At 36.1% G+C, this 17,969-nt stretch overlaps 1 protein-coding gene across 9 annotated transcripts; it reads left to right on the forward strand.

The window, feature by feature from the left end:
• The first annotated feature begins 3,445 nt into the window (after positions 1 to 3,445).
• Positions 3,446 to 9,845, forward strand: LOC106776756 (DNA-directed RNA polymerase III subunit RPC10-like). 9 transcript variants are annotated; one of them, XM_022778642.1, is made up of 8 exons: positions 3,450 to 3,852; positions 3,928 to 4,037; positions 6,446 to 6,585; positions 7,096 to 7,143; positions 7,566 to 7,655; positions 8,974 to 9,096; positions 9,180 to 9,270; positions 9,567 to 9,845. In XM_022778642.1, exons 6-8 carry the CDS (start codon positions 8,983 to 8,985, stop codon positions 9,695 to 9,697), a joined length of 336 nt encoding a protein of 111 aa, XP_022634363.1. In that variant the 5' UTR covers positions 3,450 to 3,852; positions 3,928 to 4,037; positions 6,446 to 6,585; positions 7,096 to 7,143; positions 7,566 to 7,655; positions 8,974 to 8,982; the 3' UTR covers positions 9,698 to 9,845. The 9 variants fall into 9 exon arrangements, with proteins under 9 accessions (XP_022634365.1, XP_014519724.1, XP_022634363.1 ...); XM_022778641.1 differs by lacking the exon at positions 6,446 to 6,585 and adding an exon at positions 4,117 to 4,201 and having other exon boundaries at positions 3,450 to 3,847; XM_022778640.1 differs by having other exon boundaries at positions 3,450 to 3,847.
• The last annotated feature ends 8,124 nt before the right edge of the window (positions 9,846 to 17,969 follow it).

Here is a 17,969-nt window from a genome sequence, read left to right on the forward strand (position 1 = left end):
AAATTTACTAAATCTAGAATTATACCAGGATATTAGAGCCTTCTACCCCATTTTTCTAACCATTTTCTTTGCTTTTACTCAACAAGGCAACAAACAGTCATTGTCAAAGGCACAACACAAAAGGGGAAAGAGAGTTGCAAGAGAGTGAAGATTCAAAAAAATATGCAACAGGATCAAGAGTTATTGAACATAAAATGTGTGAGCAAGACCCAGGAGTGACGAGAAGTGAGGTTCTAGGCCCAGTAACATGAACCATGGGAACCAGGATATGGGAGACCAGGGTCCAATAGAAGCACCAGAGCAGCTATGTTAAGCAATAAAATATGTGCTACAACCTAATCCTTCTGCAATAATATGTGCAAACACATAAAAAGTTATGACTTGGTCCTGAAACACTTATCTTCTTACTCTAAGTACCATATGCCTTTCGATATCATATAAGTGCAGGACATTGATGAAAGTGCAAGACATTGATAATTTATTAAAACTTGAGTATTTGTGCTCCAAAGATGGAAACATTCAAAAAGATTGTTGGTTATTCATCATAGTGCTTAATATATGGTGAATTCTGAATACATTTATGGAACATCCTAAACTATAATTCTTCAAAGATAATGTCTACTTAAATAAGAAAGAAAGGGAATTTACCCTAAGTTTTTGGAGCATTTTTCATGTCATTTGGGGAGATTATAGGCTCTATTTCTTTTTTAACTAACCTTTGCTTTCTTTTAATCTTGACTTGTGAGGTGAAACCATAAAAACCACGCACAAGCAACTAAAAATATATTAAGAAAGCACGAAATGGAGAAAGTTAATTCCTACCCTATTGTTGATGTGACAAACATATGGACAAACAAAACAAAAAAATCTTGAAGGCTGATCCAAATAGGGCAATTCAAACTGCAACATGTTACCACATGTGAGGCAAAACTCCATCGTTTATATTTGCACAATTAGATAATGCTAGGGGTGGACAAAGTAAACTATCTGCACTGTATTATAACCAATTATAGTTAACTAAATAATAATTCAAGAAAACTGAATTGAACTAAAAAAATAGTTCAAAAGATCTGAACTGAACTTAATTTTAGTTCAGTTACACTAATACCGTATAGTAAACTGATTTAGTTCAAAGCTACACTCTTCATCTCACCCAACGCCTTCGTCCTCCGTTGGATCCTCTTCCTACTCCCCTCATCCCCCAGCGTCTCCCCTTCTCCGACCTCCTCCTCCTCTCCCACTATGCTTGTCTCCCTACCCTCCTTGCTGCCAAAACCATCTCCGTCATCGACAACTCATCCGCCAACTTCTTCCTTGACCACACCCCCCTCAGCCACCTTGACCTCTTCTCCACCCCCTCCCTCACCGTCCACGGCGTCCAGTCCTTCCTCGATTACTCTTTCTTCGGTGACGACCTCCCGTCCTTGCCCTCTCCCCCGCCGGCAACTCCATCGACTCCTTCGGGAACTCAGGTGCGTCTTCCTCCAGCTCTCGCCTCAACAACGTCGTTTTGCTCCCCCTCTTCTACTTCGTTCTTCCACTACTACTATGCCAAGGTTTTTCAATCTCTTTTGAAAGGGTAAGGGAAAAATGTACCTTTGCGTTGCAGATTTGCTTCTCTTTCCAGCGAGAAGTGTTCTTAAAACTTTGGACGATGGTGGAAGAGCCTTCAACAGTTCGGCGACGGCAGAGTGCTGCAAAGCCTTCGACAGTGGCGAGTCTTCCACGAGCTTTCTGCAAGTCTTTGACAATAGTAGTAGCGACGACAACCTTCAAAGGAGATAGAAAATACAAAAATAGGATATTGTGATGGAGAAAGGAAATAGAAAAACCTAATTTTGATTGAGAAAAAAAATTGAAAAATTGAAACCTCAATTAACTGAACTCAAAATAAAATAGTACAATATTTTTAAACTAAACTATTAATCAGTATAAATAGTTTTTAGTAAAAGTAATTTAAGTTTTTTAAGTTTAAAAAAATATGAATAAACTATAGTTTAAGTTTAACCCGCCCTAGGAAAACCCCGTATCCAATGAGTTTTGGGCTGAATCCAAAAAGGATTTTTTTTGGTGCCGAAGAGAAAATCCAAACAGGTATAATTCTTAGTACTTTGTATGAAAGGCTTTAATGTTATGTCCCTTTGTTTGTGGTCTTTATGACATTGTTGTAATTTGTGTTTGACTTTAGCTTTGGAAAAATAAATTACATAATTAATTAAGTTTATCATGGTACTGTATTGTATTTGATTAAAAATAATTTGTCTAATTATATAATAATTATTTTTACCTTCAATGATTATTTAAAACTTATATCAAATATTAGTTTTAATAGATTACAAAATATCTTACAACGGTGCTATGTTTATTGAACTAAAATATATACATAATAAGATTATACGTAGATTCAAAATACGCAATTTATGTATACCATATATTTTTAATATTTATTTTTAGTATTCTTTTTTTAAATGTGTGGACGTAGATATTAATATTTTCCTACGTATTTAATAATAATATTGAATAATGTAAAATGGAAAATGGGGCGTGGCCAAGCGGTAAGACAACGGGTTTTGGTCCCGTTATTCGGACATTCGAATCCTTTGTTCCAAAGCATATCTATTTATGATATATCTCATAATTATAAGGGACCCTGCCTTAAAAAAAATTACCATTTTTCTACTTTACAAATTATAAAAAATAGAATAGCTTATAAAATCTATTGCTAGAATATCAAGTTCATTTTCATTTATGTCTTTACTTTTAAAAGAAAAAGGTTTTCATTATATATAAGAAATAAGAATAACCGAAACGTAAAAGAAAGGATAGATTCTTATGTAGCGAATGAATCAATGACTATTCACGATTCGATAATTACATATTTATCTAAACTTAGGGAATATGAGAGTAAAACTTCGTTTGAAACGAAACGATGTGGTAAAATAAAGAAATAAAGAGCAACGTACGACTTGAAAGACATGATTCAATTAGGGGTGAATTCTGATATCCACCATTTTTTCTAGTATTTTAGAATTCAACATGCTCTTTGACATCATTTTTTTTGTTCCACTACACCCTTTTTTTTTTGTTTTGGGGACAGGAAAGGGATTAATGATGTAAATAGTACATGATGGAACTAAGAAAGATGCTTATTTTCTATTTAGTACTAAATTAAAATTAACTACTTAATTTCAACTTTAATCGGATTCAAAAAAATAAAAGAAATTTATGATTTTTTCGAAAATTTTAACAATTTTTTAATTTTATTTAACTCAACATTTATATATTTCATTTGTTTAAAATTTAAAATAATATAATAAGTGTAATAATAAAAATTAGTAAATCTGAAATTAAAGTATTCATTGTTTCAGAAAAGCTTAATATTATTTAAAAAAAAAAATGTACATAAAAATTATCTTTTTTAAAATATATCTTTCCCAAACGATAGCCTTTTTTATGAATAGGACCCTCGTGCTCCAGAGGCGGATCCAAAGGCAGTCGCTTACCTAGGTACTTCGGTGTAGCATATATAGCTGCATACCTTTTTCACTGTGTCAAAGCCTCTTTACTTTTGAAGATTCGCCGCCCTTGAAGTCTTGTTGCCGTCGAAGGCTCTCGCCGTCGAAGGTTCTCGCCGTCCAAGGCTCGTCACCGGTGAAGGCTCACCGCCGTCGAAGGCTCGCTGCTGTGGAAGGCTTTGCCGCACTCTGCCGTCGCCGAACTGTCGAAGGTTCTACCACCATCGGTCGAAGATTCTGAGAACAGTTCTCCTGTGTAAATATGGAACCCTAAGCTACAAATGTTTTTCCTGTGTTGTTCAAACATTTTTGAAATGCATTTTCAGATTTATGTAAGGTTTTTTTCTTCCCCTTCTCCTCATTTTGGTTCTGGGGTGCTCTAAAAATTAATCTGTGTTTCCTTGGTTTCTAGGTCATTAAGGTTTGGGGCTGTGCTGCTTGCCTTCTTCTTTTCTTCGTCCACTCTCACAAAGTTTGGAGAGGATAAGAAGCGAACACTAAGGAAGGTGGTCAAAGAAACTGGTGAGTTCTTTTTTGTCTGCCTAGAGGCTTTGATTTTGAATATCTTTGTAAAAGGTCAATTGGTTGTGTGTTTTTCTAGGTTAGGAATGATTGCTGCCCTATTTGGATGGATTATTCTGTGGAGTTACCCATATGATAAGCCCCGTCTAATCATAACCTTCAAGGTCCTTAATCTAGCCAAATAACATTATCTGATCCATATATTAATCCTCACCTACTGCCACATTGTCTTGTTATAATTTAATTGTTTGAGTTGCATGGGAGTCAGTTTAAGTCCAAAAGTTTAAAGAAATATTTATTCTTCCTTCATAGCACTGAAAAGCTTTAAAGAAATATTTTATAGGAAAAAGAAGTCTCAAGATCAATATATGGGAAATTTTAATGATATCTAACACTTCTCTTAATTTCCAGGTGACTTTTATGTAGCTTAATTTCTAGTGATCTGCTTGATTTTTATAATGGACTGCCTTTAAAATTTTAAGTGTATGCTAATACTGTTTGGGTTGTGAGAGCATTGTAAGTGACAATACTTTTGTAAAAGTTGTCGTGTGCATGCAACAGAAACTCCTATAAACATAGAGGTAATTGTTAACCAGTGTTGCTTTCGAGGAATTATCTGAAGGGAATTGGTTTATATTTGGTTGTAGATTATAGTAATTCCTTTTATCCAAGTTCTAGTAAAATAATTCTGAATATGTACTTGGTGTGTTGAATTTTGGTAGTTTTTCTTACTGTCACATGTAAGTACTGCCTATTAGGCGTGACTATGTTCGTTGTTTCCTGTATTTGAGCTTAACATGTTGCTGTTGAATTCAATCTATATCAATACCACTCAAAGGCAATTTGAATAGAGTCTAACATCACTGTTGGACAATCATAGTTTTGGTTGCACCAATCCACATCAATTGTTTTGTTCAAGTTTTGTCAGCGTAATTATCAATTTACCTTTCCCCAAGAAAAAAAAAAGGCATTCAATAAATGTCAAACCCTGTCCACCTCTTAGCCTCTAGGGTTACCCTTTCTCATTTCATCTTCCTTGTCTTGAGAACTCAAAATTTATAAGGGTGCACAAGTTGGTCCTCTCGACCAATTCTGATTTCCCTCCCCTCATAGCTAGTTCTCTCTTTTTCGAGTAATCTTTCTTTTATGTTTGACCCGTCTTAGCAAATGTAGATGTTGTAAATGGTAAATCTATTAGTTAAAATAAGGTAGCATAATAACATTTGATATATGTGCAGAACAGAATGAGTTCTATTTCATATTTGGGTCGTTTAAAAATATTTTAGGACAACTTAAGGTTAGAAAATATTACATTTTTGTTCTGCTTAAAAGTGCACAGAATAGAATAGGATATTCCATTTTTGTTTTGTTCGTGCACCAAATGCTACGTAAGTGTTTCTAGAACTTGTTGTTGATTAGGATTGATGTCTGGATTAAAACATATGCTGTGGTTGATATTCCATTAATGAGAACGAGTGTTGTCACTCCCATGTTTCCGTTATCTCCAATTCAAATGATTATTAGATAAAATACATGNCGTGGTTGATATTCCATTTTTATATTTTATTAGTTATAATATGAATACTCACTATTTATGACTTGTGTTTTGCTCTGCCTCATTTATGCAATTTTGAAGGTTAATCGTAGTTCATGATTTCACTTAAAAATGGATGGGATTCCTAACTATGTGTAATTTTGTATTGTNGATCCCATNTATGCTAGCAGTAGAAGTATGTTATTGTTTATAGTGTTAAACCTATTGCCAACCATCAGTTTTCAGGATTGTGGTTTACAATTTCTTATCAATTGCCTATCAATCTACTTGTGTGCTAAAGTAATTGTTGATCTTTTCCTACANGTGATAACTTGGATACTCCCTTTAATGGATGACGTCTCTTTACCTTTTAGATTGCTAAAGCGACCCTAGTATCAGACAAGTTATATTGCCAAGCCAGCTGCCTCATGGCTTGATTATTTTCTAGTCTTGGTATCTCTAAAAGCATTTGGGTGTGCTATTCTTGAGCTTGAACTTGATGAATCTCAGTCTCAGTTTAAGAAACTCACTTTAGTAGAAAAGTCTGTAATTGCCTTTAATTTGTCCAGGTGAATTGAGAAATATTTGTTTAGCTTTAATTGAGAACTGTTTCCATCTTGTTATGTATCATTTAGCTTTAATTATAAACTGTTTTCAATAATTAACTGAACTCTGAATTTAAAAAACAGTTTACTGAAATGTATTGCAGTTAACTGGACTAAAAAATAGTTCAGTTCAGTTTTTTTGAACTATTTTTTAGTTCAGTTCAGTTTTTTTGAACTATTTTTTAGTTCAGTTCAGTTTTTTTGAACTATTTTTTAGTTCAGTCCAGTTTATTTGAACTATTTTATAGTTAACTGGAATTGGTTTATAGTACAGTGCAAACAGTGCAGTTTGCCCACCCCTAGGTTTCCCCACCATTGTTCCGTGCATGAGTGGCAAAGATAACAATAAAAGGGACAGAATGGAAGCTGCTCTTGCTGCCACTCCCTCTGATGCTGATGCTCCAACCATGTATGGTTTAAAGTTTCCATCTTTACTACTCCACACCTTCTCTCCTTACTTGGTTTTTGTCCTCAAAAGTATTTCAATTCTCCATCTTTCGTGGTTATCTCTTTGTTTCACGCAATTCCTTCCCATCTATCTGTTTGATGTTTTGAGTTTGCACAAACCCTAAAAGGGTTGCGTTTTTATGTTCTCAACAATTTGTTTGGGAACAAAGGTATTAGGTATGTCCTTATTGATGCTGCTTTGAAGTGAAGATGTATGCTTGATTGATGGGATAGCCCATTTCCATTTGAATCTGATTTTTTTCCTTAGTTTTGCTTATTTGCTTTTGATGAAATTTGTTCTGGGTTTTTATATGGCTATGGTGGATTTCGTGCAGTCACCTATGTTTATTTGCAAGAGCCAGAGGGTTCTACCTCTTAGTGCTGGAAGTTGTAAAAGGATCTGACAAGTGATCTCAGTTTCTTGAGAATTTTATGAATACCTATCATTAATTTTGTATTATTTGGTGCGCAGATTTGACAAGATCATCAATAAGGAGATTCCTTCTACTGTGGTTATAAGGTAATGTAATGATGCCCGATGTGTTTTGTTCTATGCTAATATGTTTGTCGGTAAGCGTACGAGAAATCTTAAACATTCAGTTCATGGTGAAAACAGTACAATCTACATTTATGTTGAACATTTAAGCTTCACTGTTTTTGTTTTTTAACTTTTTCAATTTTCAATTTCTTTGCCGTTTAGTGCCAAGATATATTGTTCTTGAACACATAAAACTGGTTGTTGGACATTTTGATTATGCTAGGACTACCACATTAAGTAGTACTTGCAAAAATAGACTTCCACATTATTTCTAATTTCATCTTTTTATGACATTTCAAATATATTTCATTTTTCTAATCTATATTTTAGCCTCTCTCAGTTAGGTATCAGTGAAGGTTTACAATAACTATTAACGGTCCTATTATTTCCCCCCTTTTTGACAGGTGCTTGCCTTCAGGGACATAACTCCTCAAGCTCCTACACATATTCTTATCATTCCTAAAGTGAAAGATGGGTTAAGTGGTCTATCCAAGGTACTTATTAGTGGCACTTTCTGTGTACATAGCTTTATTTTGGTGTCTCTAACTCCTGGAAAATCAATTGCACCCACGTATGGTTATGCTTGCTATATTTACATATTTAAGAAAGAACATAAACTATTTTCCTCTTTATATTCACTTTAGAAAGTAATAATGTAACTTAGCCCGTTATTTACTAGTATTTGAAAGCAAGTGATGAATTATATATTCCTTCAGAACGCTTAGCTTGTATTACCCTGTGGTAAAAAAGATACTGTTTTCAACTATAAAGCGGTAGTGTTGGCAACTACATGAATTTGATCTGAACCTTTCGATGTGGAACTATGGATATTTCAAAACTTAGCTAACAACTAATTATAGTTATGGCTACTTTTGTAATCATTCTTTCAGAATGTTGATGCTGATACTAAATCTGTGTGTGGCTGATGCCGCTTCTATAACTAGATAAAGTTTAGTGTGTTTCTACTTTTAGTTGCTTTGCTCTGAAGCAGGTTCATGGTGGTTAGCATCTTTCTTAGTTCCAATGTATCTTTCTTAGTTCCAATGTAATTACATGTATTCTAAATACGTTGGAAAATATTAATATCTACGTCCACACATTAAAAAAAGAATACTAAAAATAAATATAAAAAATATATGGTATAAATAAATTGCGTATTTTGAATCTACGTATAATATTAATATCTACGTTTTTCCCTTACCCTTTCAAAAGAGATTGAAAAAACTTGGCATAGTAGCAGTGGAAGAACGAAGTAGAAGAGGGGGAGCAAAACGATGCCGTTGAGGCGGGAGCGGGAGGAAGACACACCTGAGTTCCCGAAGGAGTCGATGGAGTTGTTGGCGGGGGATAGGGCGAGGGCGGGAGGTCGTCGCCGAAGAGAGAGTAATCGAGGAAGGACTGGACCCCGTGGACGGCGAGGGAGGGGGTGGAGAAGAGGTCGGGGTGGCTGAGGGGGGTGTGGTCAAGGAAGAAGTTGGCAGATGAGTTGTGCGAGGAGGGTAGGGAGATGGGCACATCGGGGGAGGAGGAGGAGGTCGGAGAAGGGGAGACGCTGGGGGATGAGGGGAGTAGGAAGGGGATCCAGTGGAGGACGAAGGCGTTGCGTGAGATGAAGAGTGTGGCTTTGAATTAAATCAGTTTACTGTACTGTTTAGTGTAACTGAACTAAAATTAAGTTCAGTTCAGATCTTTTGAACTACTTTTTTAGTTCAATTCAGTTTTCTTGAATTATTATTTAGTTAACTATAAATGGTTATAATACGGCGCAGATAGTTCACTTTGCCCACTCCTAGCGATTATCTGATTGTGCAGATATAAACGATGGAGTTTTGCCCCACATGTGGTAACATGCTGCAGTTTGAATTGCCCTATTTGGATCAGCCTTCAAGATTTTTTTGTTCTGTTTGTCCATATGTTTGCCACGTCAACAATAGGGTAGGAATTAACTTTCTTCATTTCGTGCTTTCTTAATATATTTTTAGTTGCTTGTGCGTGGTTTTTATGGTTTCACCTCACAGGTCAAGATCAAAAGAAAGCAAAGGTTAGTGAAAAAAGAAATAGAGCCTATAATCTCCCTAGATGACATGAAGAATGCTCCAAAAACTGAGGGTAAATTCCCTTTCTTTCTTATTTAAGTAGACATTATCTTTGAAGAATTATAGTTTATGATGTTCCATAAATTGGAGTCTGGTTACATACAATAGTCATAATGTCCAAACTCTCATCCATCCAAAAAGAAGAGATTATTCTTTCCAGAGTGTCGGATGAAGATATTTTTCAGGGATAATGACTGATATTATAAAAGGAATCATGATTAATTATGTGATATTCGTTTCTTTTTTTGTCCTTATCAATTCCTTGTTTTTTTTTTTTCCCTTTTTCTTACTCATCTCCTTTTGTTGTAGCGACATGTCCATATTGTGGTCATGGCGAAGCTGCTTTCAAAGAATTTCAGACTAGATCTGCTGATGAGCCAACAACTCTATTTTATCGTTGCTTGAAGGACATATGTCAAAAACAATGGCGCGAAGATTGATTTCAACCTTGTGCTATATATTTTTCCTTGTCCAAGGATAGAAAAGCTTTTGAAGTCGATTATAATTGGGCTTATATTACAGCCAAGTGGTTTTGGATCATTTTAAAATTTTTGACAAATGAAAGCATCTTAGTTATTGTTATTATTATGATCATAGTCACGAGAGTTTGTTTTAAAGATTGCAAAAGTGAGATAGAAAAATTCCTCATGCATTTCATATAAAAGATTTGAATTTGCCAAATTACATAAAATTAACATAAATAATTTGTTATTCACGGTTGTATTATGCTCGGTATTTTGTATAATTTTTAATTTGATTTTTGTATTTTGGATCCACATGGCTTATGTTTTTAAATATTTTCGCATAAAATGTAACGGAAAATTTTAATAATAGGAATTGGTTCAGAAAAAAAATTGACCGAACGAAACAATTTGGTTATAGCAATAAACTTCCAAAATTCACGAGTAAAGACTTTATATAATCTACTTTTTTTTTGGTTTAATACCGCTTTTAGTCTCTAGTTTGACAGGTTTTATTCAATATGGTCTTACCTTTTTAGTAAAAATTGATCTCACTTTTTGAAAAAACTGTTCAATTGACTCCTTTTTTATTAGGACGTCAATTTTTTAATGATACTGGTTACGACGTCAATAAGTTCTTTTATCCAAATGTTATTTTAACCGTCCTGACATAATGTTTTATTAATTTAAACTTGAATAGAGGACCACTATGAACAAAAAGGACTCAATTGAACAGTTTTTACAAAAGGTGGGATTAATTGTTATGAAAAAAATAAAAATAGGACCATATTAAATAAACCCTCTCAAACTAGGGACCAAAAGCGGTATTAAGCTTTTTTTTTTTTTTTTTTTTTATGGTACATTAACGATACCAAGTAACTCATTTCTAAAAGTAACCTACAGTGTATGTACGTTAATACCAAATCTATCTTTTTAAAAATAACGTTGTATAAAGGATAAAAGACATTATTTAAACAATTGAAGATATTCATTTATTCAATATGAAAAAAATAACAGAAAACTACAATATATGTATATAGTTTAACTTAAATCTAAGCATGGTTTTAGTACTTCGAAAATTTCAATTTTTATAATTCGTCATCATCGATGAAATGGAATTAATGACTTTAGAAGGCGTATTGGTACCAGAGAATTCTTTTTCATACCATGAAATCATAATTTATAGGAAATCGCAAATATAGGAAATATTAAAGTAAGTTTGGTTGGTCAAAAATATTGTAGGAAATATATATAGATAGATATAAATCAAATAATATGTTATTTTTACTAACATCTTTATTTGTAACTGTATTAAATTAAGAGTAATATGATATTATTTTTTATAGTTTTTTTTTTTAACTCAGAAAAATTAGATTCTCAGTTCCCAATGACTGTGATCCTATGAGAAACCTAGCTAAAATCCATTATGAGAAAATAAGGTTTTCTAAAAATGTCATCTCTTTTAAGATCAGTTAAATGTAGAAAACATCCTTTTCCAACCAACCTGAAGAGTTTAGGAAACCAAAATTTTCTATTAAACCAAACGTCCTAATAGCATAAAAAATTCCTAATAGCATCTACATTACCCAAACCAAGTATCCATTTTGTTTAAATTTTTATGAGATATTATGACTTGTACCGACAAGTATTTAATGCATACTACGAAATGGTCTGCATAAATGAATCTGTGTATGTAAATATTGTTCAAATTTATCTCGATTTTGATGATGAAAATTTTCATATTAATTGAGTATGAGTGTTGATACTGGTACTCAAATATTTAGATTTAATACGAAGATTAGAATGTGTATGTATTAATTTGACTCATTGTCTATAGGTTATTCTTAATCTATTCTTGAATAAGCGTTATTTTACAGTCACAAAATGAGTGTGTAAAAAACACGTCTCAAAACAAGATTTTAATTAATTCTTAAAACAACACTATCAACTTAGGACAAAAGTTGAGATGACTAAGCTCATGCTATAGTTTAAAATAAACTAACCTGAGTCAAAGATCAAGACAGGTCGGTCCCAATCAAACATTATGATAAGCTAGTCTCGACTGAAGGTGAAGATGGGTTAGTCTGGACTGAAGGTCAACAAGAGCTGACCCATGCTGATGGTACAAGTCAATTCGAGCTTATGTTGACATAGGCCGACTTGGGCAAAAGGTCGACATAGGTTGTCCCGTGTTGAAAGTTGAGACGGTCTGACCCAACTCGAAGATACAAATGAGCTAACTCGGGGTCAAAGGTCAAGAACAGTTGACTTAGCCAAAGGTCGATGCTAGTCGGCCTAGGCCTAAAGACAAGATGGGTCAGCTTAGGCAAAAGATCGAGACAGGTCATCCCACACCAAAGGTCGAGACTAGTCGAGATGGGCCAGTTAAGACTGAAGGTCAAAACGGGGCCAACTCGGGCAGAAGGTTGACATTGGTCAAAGGTTGACAATGCCCGACTCGGGTTGATGATAAATAGAGGCTGATCTTGGCAAAAGAACAAGAAGGGTCGATCTAGATTGAAGGTCGATACGAGCCTGACTAGGACAAAAGTCGATACTGGTTGACTCAAGTTGAGGGTTGATATAGGTTGTCCTAGGTCGAAGGTCGACACGGATAACCTGGATCGATGGTCAACATGTGATGGCATAGGCTAAAAGTTGACATGGGTCATCATGGGCTGAAGGTCGATAGAGGCCAGTAAGGCCTACAATGGTGGACTAGGATGATGATTGAGATGGGCCAAGTTGGCCTGCGAAAGGGCGACACCAGCTGGCATGAGCCAAAGGGTGAGATGGATCGACCCGGTTAAAGTTCTAGATGAGCCAACTTAGGGTGAAGGCTGAAACGAACCGAATGTCAAGACAGATCAACACAAGTTGCAAATCAAGACAAATTGACTAGGTCGAAAGTCGAAACAAGCAGACTCGGGTTGAAGATCCAGACGAGTCGATTTGAGGTGATGGTCGAGAAGGACCAACCAAAACTAAAGGTCGAGATAGATCGACAAACAAGCTGACATGTGCCAAACGTCCTAGGGTGAAGGTTGACATGGAACAACTCAGGCTAAAGGTCAAGACAAGCTGACCGAGGTTGGATGTCTAAATGGGCTTGTCCGTATTGAACATTAGTCGACCCAAGCCGAAGCCAAGATGGGCCAATTGTGTAGAACATCGACACGGGTTGTCCCAAACCAAAGATAAACACATTTTGGCCCGGGACGATGGTTGACATAGGTCAACATTGGCCAAAGGTTGAAACTACTGGCCTAGGTCAACATAGAACATGGGCAAAAGGTCAAGACGATAAAAGATTGACATGGACTAACTTAGACCAAAGATCAAGGCAAGCTAACTCGGGTCGAAGGTCTAAATGGGTTGGTCCAGGTTGAACATTGACACAAGCGGGTAGGGGCTAATGGCCGAAACGAGCCGACTCATAGCAAAAGTTAAGATGGGCACATTGGATAGAATGTCGACACAAGCAAGCCTGTCCCAAAGGTAAACACATTCTTGTCTGGGCCGATGGTTGACATGGGTTGACAGAGGACGAAGGTCGAGACAAACTGGTGACCCACATAGGCCAATTTGAGTTAAAGGTTGAGACAATTTGGCCTGAGCTGAGGGTCGAAACTAGTTGGCCTAAGGTGAAGATAAAAATGAGCTAACCCAAGCTAAAGTTTAAGAAGCGATAATAAGATTTAGCTCAAGTAAAATGTTGAGACAGGATGCCACGCGCCGAAGGTCGACCCCAATCGATGGTTGAGACAAGTTGATCAACACTAAAGGTTAAAAAAGGTCGGCCTAGGTAGAATGACGATATGGATGTTAGCACGACGTGACAAATGCATCGGTTGCACATAAAAAGTAAAAAGTATTTTATCATTCTCTTAGTAGGACTTTTGCAACAAATGACAACTCTTGCAATCCATAACCTATTTAAACTACTAGTTCAAAATAGCACCAAAAAACTATTTTTGTACTTTTATCAAACAATTGTTGTACAACAAAAATTCACATAAAGTATGTACAATTTTCAAGGTTAAATTTCAACAACTTCATTCTCATGTATTTTCAATTATCTCAATTCAAATTTCAAGACAAAATAAATTCACAAATATACTAAAAATTAATCCTTATTGACTTTGAGCTTATGATAACTCATGAAGTTTGAATTCCTTCAATCCTTAACAAGTTAAATCATGCATTAAATTCAAGAATCTTAAGATTATGAATGAATCATGTTCTATCCTTAGATACAAGCTCCATTAGGTACCTAGTTTCAGTTTTAGGTTCAAAAGACATTTTCCAACACTTCCAGAATCAACAATCAAGTCACGAGTGATCAAGTCAGGAAAAGCATTAAGCATAAAAATCAAATATTCACATTGGAATGGAAAAGTGTATATATTAACATCACAAATTACACAAGTATTCATTTATTAGTTCTCTATGGTGGAGAACCTAGGTTGTACAAATTGAAGATATAAAGAAGAAATTAGAACAAAAGAGAAGAACAACGCCTTTTCCCAAAGCACCTAATTGTTGCTCCAAGCTCTAATTGCATACCTCATTCGCATCAACATCTATAGTCTGGAAATTCTCTCCCTCTAGCAACCTCCAAGAGTCTTTCTCAATAACATAAGGTGAAGAGAAAGTGTGGATTGAGAGAATAAGACAAACTCTCGTGAAAGACATGAATAAATACCCATTTTAAATGTCAGCAATTCCACTGCCTGACAACATCTCAATACCATTGGGCACCATCAATTAAAATTCGAAAGGGCCAGCCTTTGTCCGCCGCTTGACCATCACTGGACGTTGGTAGCCACGACCCGACGCTGATGAACCATTGCCTAACGCCCTTGCTTTTACTAGCTTCTCGCCAAACGAGCTTTTTGTGTCTCACAACAAGAGGTGTCTTGCAACCAAGTTCTTTTCTATGACTTTGTAGTGTTAGGCATGATTTTTGTGGCACCTTTCATGGGTATTTTCCTCACAATTCACTCTTTTTTGTTCAATCATGATTCCTTGAGTTCGAGTTTGTTTTCCTCCACCAAAATTACTTTTTATTCACTTATTTCACACACTCAAAAGGAGATGAGAGGTAAAATAAGCTCAAAATAACTAAAACATAAGAAAACACCAAAACAAGATAAACTTGAGGGTTAAATAAGATAAAAGCTATAAATAAGTTGATTTGTTCACAAAACTTAACACCAATAAAAGGTAGAAATTAACAATATCAATAGGCCTGCCTGAGTCAACCTTATGTCTTAACACGACCAACTTGGGCTAATGGTATAAACAGGTGGTTTCGAGTCAAAGGTCAACATGAGTCGTTCCAAGTTGAAAGTCGACATAGACTGGCTTAGGCTGAAGGTTAAGACAGTCTGATCTAGGCATATGGTTGACACGTAACACGTAACGGTTGGGGTAAAAGGTTGACATGGGGTGGACAAGGTGCACAATCGAGACGAGTTGACTTGAACAAAAGGCAAGCAAAGGGAAAGATGGGCAAACCATAACCAATGGGTGAAGTAGGTCGACTATGGTAGTAGTTTGAGATTAATTGCCTCGAATTAATGATTGAGATAATTCAACCCTAGAAAAAAAAATTTGACAAATCGACCTAAGCCACAAGTCGAGAAAAACCGGTTCAGTGTGAACGTCATAAGGATCAACCCGGGATTATACTGTTTAGAGCATCTCGCTATTTTGAGACAATTTGTGCTAATTTACGCTTAAAAGACGTATATGCCCTGTACTATTATCAAAATTCCAAGACTATATTCAGTCATGCATTATATAAATAAAGCATAATATTAATGTTTGAAACGTTATTCGATTCTTATATTATTAATTGATGCGTGTGTTTATATAGAGACAACGAAGTTTGAAGAGTTGCGCGAGAGAGAAGTGTGTCTGGGTGCTGAAGTATTGTGTTGAGAGTGAGCACACGTGGAGTAGAGGTAATGTTTCTTTCGATTTTGATCTCTTTGTTACAGGTTGAAGTTGTGTCATTTAGTTGAAGAGGAAGACAATGGTTAATGGAGGAGGAAGAACGCGCTTGATGATGAGGATAAAGTGGATGAAGATGACAAAACCGTGAAGCAGCGGTTGCAGAAGATATGTTGATGGCTATGTGTTCGGTTGCGTATCCGGTTCGAGCTTTTGGAAGGAGTTGGAAAGGATTCGTATTCGGTTACAAGGTTGGCGTATCTGGTTCCAGCGTTTTGAACAACTTGCAAAGGGAGGCATATTCGATTATAGAGTAGCGTATCCAGTTCCAGGCAACGTACTCCACGCGTGTTTATTCAGTTTTAATGGTTGTGTATCTGGTTCTGCGGTTGTGGTCTGTGTTGTATCCGATTGGTGGGTGAGTTATTTGGACTTCCATAGCTGTAGTGATTGCTTGAGCATTTGGAAGGTTGTTGGTGTCACTGTCAACCGTGTACATCCCATGGAAGCGATGGTGGCTTTGGGGTTGAGGAGAAGGCCGCGGAGGATTATCATGAGTTCCTACCACCACCATTCAAGGCAGATAGAGATGCAGGTGGGAACCGTAAGTGCAAGTAAGGAGGACCAGCCGCGGAGACAGTCGGAACTGGGTGGGATCCATGAGTCTTTGTAGACACTGGAGAAGTTGACGCAGAAGGAGAGGAAGAGGAATAGGTTGAGGTTGGTCTATGGCTGTGACGATGTAGGAGACTCCCCTCCGATTTGATGATGTGCTGATGTTTCAGTATAGAAATTATAAATAATGTTGTTGCTGTTATTGGTTAGTTAACTATGTTTATTTTGGTTTAGAAATTATAAATAATGTTGCTCAAAGGCCACTAAATGAAGAGCTAGAGGATGACGATGACGATGATGGTACAGACCTTGAAGCTTGGGAGACCTTGTATATAATTCGGTTTCAGCTTTGATTTTGTTTGCTATTTTTACGTATTAAAAACGAATTTGACCATATTTATAGATAACCATATAGGAAAATGTTTCTTCAACAACGAAATTTTGACAACATTTTGACAACGATACGTGGCGTCTACTGATTTGCTGATTTAATTCAATTTTTTTAAATGTTAAAGTTTGATTTGGAGGGTATTTCTGGAAAGGGATTGTCTGAAACCAAATTGTTGGCGCCCATTCTTCCCTACGAAACACACACTCTCTCTCCAGAAATTTCATTTGAAACTCTTGCTCCCAAAGTCTTCGTCCACCATTGTCAACTCTCAAACTCTCGCTCCACCAATCTGATTTTGGGAAGGCCACCAAAATCGTCTTTATTCACCGACGAAGTCCGCCATTGAAGTCCTTTGTCTCCGTTTGCCATTGTAGTGTTGGGAGGAAGTGTCGATAGGTAATGAAGAAGCACATGTTGGTAATGAAGAACACGAAGAAAGAAAACCATCTCCAATTCCAGATCAATCCTCTTCTGTCACATTGAGTGAAGTAATCAAACAAATACAAGATCTTTGCATGTTCATGGGCGATAGATTAGACACAATTGAAAATCGTGTTGGAGGTGTGGAGGAACAACTTATTAACTTCCGCAACGAATTTGATCGACATTCGGCTTCTTAGATTAAATTTCATTGTTGGGTGCTATGTAACTTTTCTTTTCAGAACTTTTTGTTTCATCAACTTTTGTTAAGTCTTTCTATTAATGTATGTGACTTTTATTATTGTTATCACTCCTCACATTACTAAATACACTTCATTACGACTTTTACGTGTGTTTCATATTGAAGAACCAACATATAGTTTTCAAAAGACTGTCATAACGAATACAAAAGACGGGTTAACCAAGACAAAACATATTGAAAAACACTGTAGTAAGGCACGTTAGGGAGCCACTATGGCATTTGTGGGGAGCACGCATGAGGTTTTGGTACAAATTGTGTTCTAGTACTGGTAATCGCTTCCAGTGTCATTGTAAGCGATTACAACAACACCTGGGCAGTGCAAATGCTGCAGCAAGTCACATCCCACCCCACCCACAACTATACTACCTCTTCCCTTAACATAGACCTTCACCCCATGGCAACCAGGCTTAACTAAGACAAAACACATTGACAAACACTGCAGCGAGTCATGTTAGGGAGCCACTTTGGAATTTCTGGGGAGCACGCATGGAGTTTTGGTACAAATTGTCTTTTGGTACGGGTAACCGCTTAAAGTGTCATTGTAAGCGATTAAACCAACACCTTGGCAGTGCAATTGTTACAGCAAGTCACTTCTCACCCCACAA

Source organism: Vigna radiata, chromosome 2 (assembly GCF_000741045.1).
Source record: "Vigna radiata var. radiata cultivar VC1973A chromosome 2, Vradiata_ver6, whole genome shotgun sequence".
Lineage (NCBI taxonomy): Eukaryota > Viridiplantae > Streptophyta > Magnoliopsida > Fabales > Fabaceae > Vigna > Vigna radiata.